Below are 10,174 nucleotides of genomic sequence, written 5' to 3'. Positions count from 1 at the left end.
AGGCTATGCCCGTGTCAAGTCACAATAAATTACAATAAAATTAAACAATAAAACTTATGTAAGTAGCATTTTGGTGATCAACGTGTAGGTACTTCAACCAATATTGAAAGGAATAAAATACCTATTCTATTAAATTCATTTATTTATTAGTTTATACATACAATGTTACAAAATGGCACAAAAAACACTCTGGCAAATTCTGCTAGTACTAGGAGTAGGCTCAGTATATGAAGGGTCGGCAAGCCAGAAATATTAATACGCCTAATGTTGCAATCGGTTCCTATATGGGCAAATGCCTGTTCTAAGAAACCGATTTGTTGCGGCAAATATGGTTTACGAATATTTTTCCTATAAATAAAAAAACAATATTGAAGAAATAAAAAAAAACAGTTATAGCCCAAAAGAGAAGAAAAGAAAAAAAAAAGTTTACATTAAATGTAAAAATACAATTAAATACACAAATATAAAGCATACATACTTCGTACATACATATACACATACATACATATATACATATATAATTATGAATAGATACCTCCTCCCTATTTTCACGAATTAAATCATCTAACTCGTGTATATTTATATTCCTTATTTAAAATCTGACAATTGTCAAAATGGCTTCTGTTTATAATCTCGTTCCAAATATATACGTTTTTTTGGATAAAGCTCAAAACCTTTCGGAGTAAGTATTTTGTAAAATATGCCGTGTTTAAATGTTGATGTACTTAGTAGGTGGTTATGTATAATTATTTTGTGGATTTGTAATTTCCAGTGAAAATGAAAACACTGCCAAAATTCGGTTTTGTTGTGCCCGCACTATCCAATCTTACGTAAGAAGGTTTATAATTCAGCGATACATAATAAAGTTGAACAAGTCGGCTTTGGTTATTCAAAAATGGTATCGGGGATGGCGTGGAAGAGTGTACTATCGCCATCTTCTTAAAGTTACCGTGGAAGAAATGTACTTGGCATACTACAACAAAATGGCATCCATCATCCAGAAGGCTTGGCTTGGTTATCTCTCGCGTAGAGATGTTTTCTCGTATTATGCTCTCAAGAATTGGATATCGAAAATCCAAAAGAAAAATGATGAAGTCTTAGCAGATATTAAGGCAAACAAAAAAGCCTTAAAGGAACAGAGACTCGAAGAGTTTGAAATCGAATCTAGGAAGTGGGTAGTGTTCGTTTTAGCTAAGCTTCATCATTTGCTACGCACTCAAGTATCTGTTGGCATTTATTCAAAGAGGTTTTCAACGTAAGTATTCCTATATATCAAATAAAAGAATTAATTTCGTTAATATAATCAGACATGCTCTTAAAGGTGGAACCCTGTTCAGTTCTGATGAAAAATAAATATCACCAACTTCTTCTTCTTTAGCCTTATTCTCTCCACTGCTGGATAAAGGCCTCTTCCAAACGTCTCCATTCCTTCCTATCACCCGCTTTCATCATTCCTGTTTTACCGGCAGTAGAGGCAATGTCGTCGACCCATCTTTTCTGTGGCCTTCCAACTCTTCTTTTGTTTGCCCATGGTCTTCACTTTATTATTCTGGGTGTCCACCTGCCATCATTTTGTCTCTCCATCCATGATATCCATGACTCCGGTTCGGCGCCTTGTTTCTTCATTTCTTACTCTGTATCTTAGACATTCACCGAGCATCTGTCTTTTTATGGATCGTTGCGTGCATTTTAATTTCTGGCTACTTTTTTGTGTTATAGACATGGTTTCTAGTTCGTATGTTGTCACCGGCAATATGCACGATTCATATACTTGTCTTTGTCGGCATATAGCCACTTCTTTATTTTCAAAAATATATTTAAGTTTGCCGAAAGCAGCCCAACTTAGCCCTATTCTTCTAGGTAACTCCGCTATCTGGTTATCTTTACCAAGTTTGACTTTGTGTCCTAGATATATATATTCATCAACTACTTCGATTTTATTATTGTTAATGAAAATGTCTCGTCCTATTGGACCCATAATCTTTGTTTTATGAATATTCATTTACAAACCAATCCTTTTTGAAGCCTCATGTAGTTCCATAATCATTTCGCCTAGTTCATCCATGTCTTTAATTATGACCACTATATCATCTGCCATCGATCTTTACACCCTTATTTTCCCAATTGAGGGTTTAAATACATCCTCTAAGGCTAGCGTAAAGAGCTTTGGCGATATTGTGTCTCCTTGTCTGACACCTTTCTCTGATTCATCGGTTCTTGATTTTATCAGTTTTTGTGTTCTCATTAATCCTCACATCCATAGCAGCGTTGTCATAAATGAATTTTTTTAATCTAATCAACTCGGGCATTTTGGAGTGCTTCATTAACAGCCCATTTTTCAACTGAGTCAAACGCTTTTCGATAGTCGATAAAAGCTAAATGTAGTACTATGTTGTACTCAGTCGACTTTTCTATGAGTAGTTGAATATATTGGATGTAGTCTCTAGTTCCAAAGCCTTTGCGAAAGCCTGCTTGTTCTACAGGTTGATAAGACTCAAGTTTTTGTGTCAATCGGTTAGTTTGAATTTTTGTTAACAATTTATAAAGGTGTGACAGTAGACTGATTGGTCTATAATTTCCGAAATCGTCACTGTCGCCTTTTTTAAACAATAATTTAATTTCTGCATTTTGCCAATCGTCAGATATTTTTTCCTGTTCTAAACATTTATCAAGTAATATTTTTATGGCTTCTGTCAGCTTTCTACCACCTAATTTTAACATTTCGCTAGTAATTCTGTCTTCATCTGGGGCTTTACTGTTTTTCATATATTCAGGGCACCAACGGAGTATATTATTTTGTCTGCCACGCTCGTGACTTAAGTTTATTGTTTTAATATTACATTTGTAGTAGGTAGTATTTTAAAGGATGATCTTATATTTATATTATAACAATAAACAACGACAAACAAAATATTGGTACTATAAACATTTGTTATAAGAGACGAATCAGCAACCAACGTTTTCCTGTAAAAAGTAAATGTTAAATTTATTTCATATTTATTTATTTATTATCTATGTACGCCCATAGAGCTTTAACACGACAGGTGTAAAATTTAATTGATTTGCAAGGTAACTGCAACATTGAAGTGAGAATTAAAAAAAAATGGTATGAATTACTTATACTACCTACTTTTATTATAATATTGTGTGGGAAAGGCGGTTTAGAAAGAAGTGGTTTTCGAGATCTACATAAATCACTTAACAAAAAAAAATATATTGGTAGATATATCAGAAATTAGAAGAGGTAAAAATTCATTGTGTCTGAAATCCTATTACAAAGAAAAACAAATAACTATAGATATTGAGTCGATTAACTCCTGTTTTCTGTAACTTGTTATAAATATGAAGTTTTTATGTAATTTTGATCACCGTCGCGCTCTTCCATACTTTATTTTTGATATTTTATTGGCGTACACGGCACAAATGTTTTTTTTTATAAACAAAGACATAGTTACATACATCAAAACTTATAGCAAATTCTATTACACAATAAACTAATATAAACCAATTTTATTATTGGGCAAAAAAGATTTTGGCGACTTACCGGTACCAGACATGTTTTACAAAGTTCGTAATTTGGCTGTTGTCTTTGTTTTAGAGAGTTGTCAGATTTTGAAAAACTGCTCAAGAGCATTCGTTACAAAAAATACATGACGCATCTGCGGAAGTTTTATACAAAAATTGTAAAAACCCAGAAACTTGCATTAAACAGCGGAAAATATCTACCGGTCATAGGCCAGGCTGACACCTATTGGTATTTGGATGAAGAAGAAATTGAGAAAATGATGTGCGTGGGGAAAGAGCTCAAAGAAAGTAAAATGCAGAATAATTATATTGATCACCAAAAGGACTTTGTTACTAATGGAAGGCTTACTTGTAAGGAACGAAAGCAGCAATTATGCGTGCAGTCTGTTTTCGCTGGGAAGTATGAAGAACCTGTCAGGGAAATTAAAATTACCAGTCAGCATGAATTTGATATTTCGCACACGAAATTTAGTAGCTACGTAAACCGCCTTGTTGTTTCCAAATCTACGCTGAATTACATTGATTATCATGTTAACGTTCTGCTACAAAATAATTTTTAGCTTACAATTAAATTACTCCTTACGCACAATAAAATAAATATGAAGCCAAAAAACGTCATTCATTATAGGTTTTCCCTATTTTCGTTTAGGTCTTTATTTATTGTTTAGGTAGTATAAGCCTAAGATGGTAATGGCGAAAATTTGCATGCTAGGCAAATGAAGTATTAGGTAAGTAATTAAATGTGCACCGCAAAAAAAAAATTACAAACATTCACTCAATTTTAGGTATATTATTTTACCCAAAATATTTGAAGCTGAAAATTTTATTGATATCTTTCATGGTATTAGGATGGGTCTTGTTCAAGATTTTCAAAATATTCATTACGCTTTAAAGAAGAGGAGAAAAACTATTTGGTCCTACGCTCCACTGGAATTAGAGAACTTGTATTTTTCAATTTATTCGCATTTGGGGTGATTTTTTTTACGAAAATGAAGTACATACCTACATTACTTATGTACAATAATTATTGTTGTTGATATTTTAAAATACAGGCGAATCAAATAAATTACATTTATTCATTTTAACCTAACAATATTTTTGCATCTTTTTTTTTTTTGTTTGACTGAAAAGGTTTTACTGAAAATAGACTAAACTGTATTTTTTTGACCGATATAAAGGATTCCAATACCTTTGTTAATTAAAACAAATAATAATTACTATCGTAATTCATATAAATAATTTTTGTAATAATAAAAAAATAAAAACTACCAAATTCATTGTATCTGATAGAATCAAACCTAATATTTGGAGTAGAAAACGCGCTTTTTTCTGTATTTAATGAAGGTTACTTTTGTAATGTTGTCGATGAAGAATATTTTTTTATGATCCAGTGAAAGTAAATTCCAAAGTTACCAATCATAGCTCAATTTATTTTTTAGGTAGATATTCTTTTTTAATTTTTTTATCAGGCAAGAAAATTATTGCTCCTTTTTAATAATGGCAGCATTTCCGGCAAATGTCGTTGTGACATTTGACATTCAATTATTTTCAATGTTATTATGACAGTTCGCTTAAATTTAATTGCTTTTTCTCTATTTTTCCGTTCAATCATAAAATAACCCGCTTAGTTGAATAAATACGGAAATAACTTTTTTTAAATATAAAATGTTATGGTCTTCTACCTTCTACCAGCGTTTTAAAAGATATGAAACGAAATGGATTTCAGCGCTTTAAACCCTTTAAGCACTAACGCTGTTAGTTTAGCAGCAGGGAAAAACGATACAGTAACATTAAGACACTTATTGGATTCAGGAAAGAATCCTAATTGCACAGATAATCGAGGATGGACAGCGCTGCACGTTTCAGCTGCTAATGACGCATTTGAAGCTGTAAAAGTTCTTTTGGAATATCCTATAACGTCAACTCTAGCTGAAACCTTCGAAGGCCACACGGCACTTTACCTAGCATGTAGAAATAAATGTTCAATGAAAACTATTTCTTTACTGTTAGAATATGGAGAGAATGTTGCGGAGTATGCTAGCAACGAAATGGTTTCTCCGCTACACGTAGTATCTTGTCAAGGTCGTGTGGACGCGGTACAGGCTCTGATAGCCGCGGGCTCCATAATTAGCCTCCAAGACTATGATGGAGACACTGCATTACACGAAGCTGCTCACCGTGGCCATGCAGAAGTCTCTTCTATCCTCCTCCACGTCGGGGCTGACCCCACTCTGCGTAATGTTTATGGCTTGACACCATTCCTCCTCGCTTGTTTTAATGGATCTCTCGAATGTGTGCGCGCCATATTTCCGTTTATATTAGACATCAACGAATGTGCCTATGATGGAAACACCGGTCTTATATTAGCTGTGTTAAGAGGCTCTTTGGATGTTGCTACATTCTTACTTGAAAATAAGGCAAGCCCGGATATCGCTAACGACGAAGGAAACCTTCCACTTTATACAGCTGTTGCTCACGGACATGCGGAACTTTTTAAGCTGCTTCTTCCTGTTACGAATGTTGATAATATCAAAAATGATCTGTTGAACATGGCTTGTAAACCTCTATACTTTTCCATGGATATTCTTACAACTTTGCTAAAATCCGATTTAGGCCCGATATTCTTCAACAAATGTGACAGGTTTCATGTTTTACTTGAAAAAATATTCGGATTCCGACCTCGCTACACTGTAAACCCCCCATTTTGTTCAATATTAAATATTATTGAATATATTTATAAATATTCTGCGGATCTGTGTGAGACATTAATATTTCTTTTATTGACTAAAGGAGTTGCAGTCAATCCTTTGTACAGAAGAGAATGTCCTCCATTGGTATATTTGCATTACACGGAACACACTAATTGTCACGCACAGGTACAAATAAATCATATTTTTTCATTTTGTCTGTGTCCGAGCGGATGAAAAATACGATTCTGTATGTGAAATAAAACCAGAACCTTGGGCGAGTGCTTTCAACTCAATGGCGGCTCTCTGATAAAAACCCTGGAAAAGGTAATCGAGTGGCGATAAGTCTGCCTCGTAGTATAAAGGTTGGTACGTTTGCCAACCATGCTTGAGAACCCAGGTTCAATTCCTGGCAGTGTCAACGTAAAATTACTGTTTTAATACTCCGATATTTAATTGCCCCAGGACTGGCGCTGGAAGGGTACAATTGATCACCTCCTGTGTAACAAATACGCTGCAGTTGTAATTGCAGTGCAGTGCCCTATGCACCACTAGGTGCGGATAGGGAAATCATCATTATGATATATCTTATTAATAACTGCAACAATACTAGTTAGTGATTTAATGTCCTCGATAGACATAAGTATAAATGTAATCATTTGAGGGTCTAAAAGTAACTGCGTGTTTTTTATGTAACAGAATTTACCGAACAGTCTGACAAAATCTTGAATTTATCTAATTGCTGAATTTTGATCATGTAGTGTTGATATCTTAAATAAGTAGTGTTGATATCTTAAACAAGTAGTTTTGATATCTTTAACAAGTTTCACTAAAGACAGAGCTACTGGTAAAAGTCCAAAGAAGTGCTACAAAAAACTTCCAAATGAATCATAGCCATACCACAATAGATTAAAAGCACTAGGACTTACATAATTGGAAGAACGACGGAAGATAAATGACTTGATAACTTACAAGACACTTAATGATTACTATGACTGTTAATATATGTCAATTAAATTCCATCACCAATTTACGGGGTCGTAACTGGAATCTCCATCGTCCCCGATTCCACCTACATTCAAAGAAAAACTTCCTTTCCAGCAGGGTGGTTTCAGACTGGAATAAATTGCCAAGCCTAGTTGTCTATTCCATATCGATCAACCTGTAAAAAAAACATTTAGATCCTTTTTTGAAGGAAGAAGAACGCACAGAAAGCAGAACACGATATATAGGCGCACCAGCAAAGGCTGCCTGCCTATATCCAATAATAATAATAAAATATTGTGTAATATGATTTTTTTATTTCAGGTAATAGAGATATTAGTTAGCCAAGGCTGTGATGTTGATTATTCCACAATGCCGGATGATAGTAACAATGTAGTGCCAGATGCTCTCATGGCTTCCATTACATCTAGCGGACACACACTACCAATACTCCTCACTTACTCCCTAAAGGTAGATCCAGAAGAAATTGTCGAGAAACTAAGTGAATATAATTTCATTGGCCAACGTATATCAGCTGAGGTAATATATTTGTCCATGTTCAGTTGAATTAAGAATACTGTTCTGTTTGTAAAAGTGAACCAGAATCTTGGATGAGTGTTTTTAATTCGATTTTGATGCAATTTCTAGCTATGTCGACAATAAATATTTATTTATAAGATTATTGAATTATTGTTCCGAAAACTAAGCTATTGTTCCAAAACAGTTTCATAAAAAATCAAATTATTATACCGCTTTTAAATTGTTACTGTAAAGAAAAAGTAGCCAAGTTGTTAAATTAAACTGTTACGTTAACCAGGATACGTGAAACTGTTTCTTAAAAAATAGTTCAGAGCAGTGTGTCTCGTAACAATTAATAGTTCAATTAAATTTTATGATACTGTTCCAGCTATTGCTTGTACCAGATTTTTTACCCACGCTGCTCTAAATTGTTATTTAGGAACAGTTTAATTTGTGAATCAGTAACTGTTACTGCTACTCTCTTTAAATAACCGAAACACCCATCTACTCGTATGTAAGGAAATTATGATGACGAACATATTATCAACAAACATGTATATTTAAAACTAATTTACACTATAAAACATTCTAATCTATTTTATTTACTGTATTTGTAATTAGCACAATATGTAGATTAAAATATTTGTTCGCCTCATAATCTAGGGTTATCACATTTTCCCACCATCTAAGAGGTTATCATAAAATATTTACTCTAAAATACAACTGCAATGTTAAGATTGTGAAAAATCTAAATATGCTGTAATTGGTGAACCAATATAGCGCCCTTTGCATCATTACTTAAGGCAAAATTTAATGATGATGTACCACCTGTGGATTTCATAAAACCTAATTATTGGTTGCTAAGTTTGCTACAAGATTATGCAGATAACATTATGAATGTAGAGCAAATAAATTATCTATGACAAGAAAGTGGTATGGTATTCTATCCTCAACATCTACCCCGAAGAGGAGATAGTGTGATGTTTAGTTTTAAATAGCGGGATATTCAATAGCGTCGGATTTTTTAAATTTAGTTTATTTTCAAAATAAAATGAACTATTTTTATATAACCATGACATTTCTCAAAGGTCTGTTGATTTACCTATGTAAATACAGTAAACCCCCCTATAACATACACTCGTATAGGGTTTTTTCCTATAACGTTTGCGGCAGTTTTTCCTATAACGATGGTCCTCCGTATAACGTAGTAGGTCCATGTCCCTTGACCTTGAGACACGTTTAGCGGAACTAACATTGATGACTCATCGGCACATCGCTGCTCTGTCCCAGGGATATTCACATGATACAGTAAGTAAATATGTAAATATCCCTGGGATATTAATAAATAAATTATGATTAAGTAAATTGATGCACACATTTTTTTTATTAAAACTTAACATGTAAAATGTGTTCTATAATTTATTAATAGTGTATGCCATTAATTGACAAACATTTCGTCCCCATCACTTCATTTGAGCGAGCTATTATTATTATTAGTGCTAACTAGCACCAACTAGGTATCAACTTCTTGAAGTGATCGTAAAATGTGTAAAATAATGCATATTTTTGCAAAGAAAAAATCAACCCCCTGATTATGATCCCAGTACTGCGCTATGACAGTTTTGGGGTGTGGTCAACCTTACTTACTTTCAAGTACGTAAGGTAATTACATACTTTTTACTCTACATATAACATTACACCGAGGCATCTGGACCCGGTCCAACGTTCGCGCGGTAGATGTCATACACATTATCTCTCAATGTAGATATTTACAAAAAAAAATGTTAAACTGTCACGTTGAACTACCCTGCCCGCAAGTTCTGGGAAGATTACGTCAACCTGCGCGAGTAAAGTCCCCCATATAACGTTACCCCCGATAACGTGGTACCTGTCTCAATATTATAGGGGGTTTACTGCACTTAGATTTCCACCTTTCTAATGATACCTTTGTCTCTGTTGAAATATTGAATATTTTCCTTATTGAATTTTTTTTTACAGGTTATGCTTAAAGTTTTACCAATGTGCTGCCTCTCTGTGAAGTCCCTAGATAATATACGTAAACAAGTCTCCCTTTTGCAGCTCATTGAAGATTCAAAAGGATTATCCGAATTGCTGAATTCGTTAAAAAACAATGATGTTCCTAGTCTTAAACATTTGTCCAGAAAAGTGATAAGACAACGGTTGAGGCTAAATGCAAGTACAACTGAAAAGTTCCTCATTGTTTTGAAAAAATTACCTTTACCACAATGTCTAAAACTTTACTTAAGATATTTATGAATATATTTTATAATAATGGTTGTGTTTTTAAAAAAAGTATGTTTACAAGAATTATTAAACAATATTTGATTTATTTATTTGTTTTTCACTTTATTGATTTATTGGTTGCCTAAAGTTAAACATAATACGGGAAAAAAAATATGAAGCTGAAAATAATGGAAATATGAAGCTGGTTAATCGAT

At 33.5% G+C, this 10,174-nt stretch overlaps 2 protein-coding genes across 2 annotated transcripts; both read left to right on the top strand.

Moving 5' to 3' along the window:
* The first annotated feature begins 607 nt into the window (after positions 1 to 607).
* LOC148277544 (spermatogenesis-associated protein 17-like) lies at positions 608 to 4,286 on the top strand. Its single transcript, XM_088232751.1, has 3 exons — positions 608 to 682; positions 773 to 1,255; positions 3,599 to 4,286. The coding sequence occupies exons 1-3, from the start codon at positions 615 to 617 to the stop codon at positions 4,083 to 4,085; spliced, it is 1,038 nt and encodes a 345-aa protein (XP_088088877.1). The 5' UTR covers positions 608 to 614; the 3' UTR covers positions 4,086 to 4,286.
* A 756-nt stretch (positions 4,287 to 5,042) lies between these two features.
* Positions 5,043 to 10,031, top strand: LOC148277543 (uncharacterized). Its single transcript, XM_088232750.1, has 3 exons — positions 5,043 to 6,401; positions 7,521 to 7,736; positions 9,714 to 10,031. The coding sequence occupies exons 1-3, from the start codon at positions 5,241 to 5,243 to the stop codon at positions 9,990 to 9,992; spliced, it is 1,656 nt and encodes a 551-aa protein (XP_088088876.1). The 5' UTR covers positions 5,043 to 5,240; the 3' UTR covers positions 9,993 to 10,031.
* The last annotated feature ends 143 nt before the right edge of the window (positions 10,032 to 10,174 follow it).

The sequence above is a fragment of the Micrasema longulum genome, unplaced genomic scaffold (genome assembly GCF_059751315.1).
Source record: "Micrasema longulum isolate JH-2025_06_02 unplaced genomic scaffold, ASM5975131v1 h1tg001015l, whole genome shotgun sequence".
NCBI lineage: Eukaryota > Metazoa > Arthropoda > Insecta > Trichoptera > Brachycentridae > Micrasema > Micrasema longulum.
This window is presented reverse-complemented; position numbering and strand designations above follow the sequence as displayed.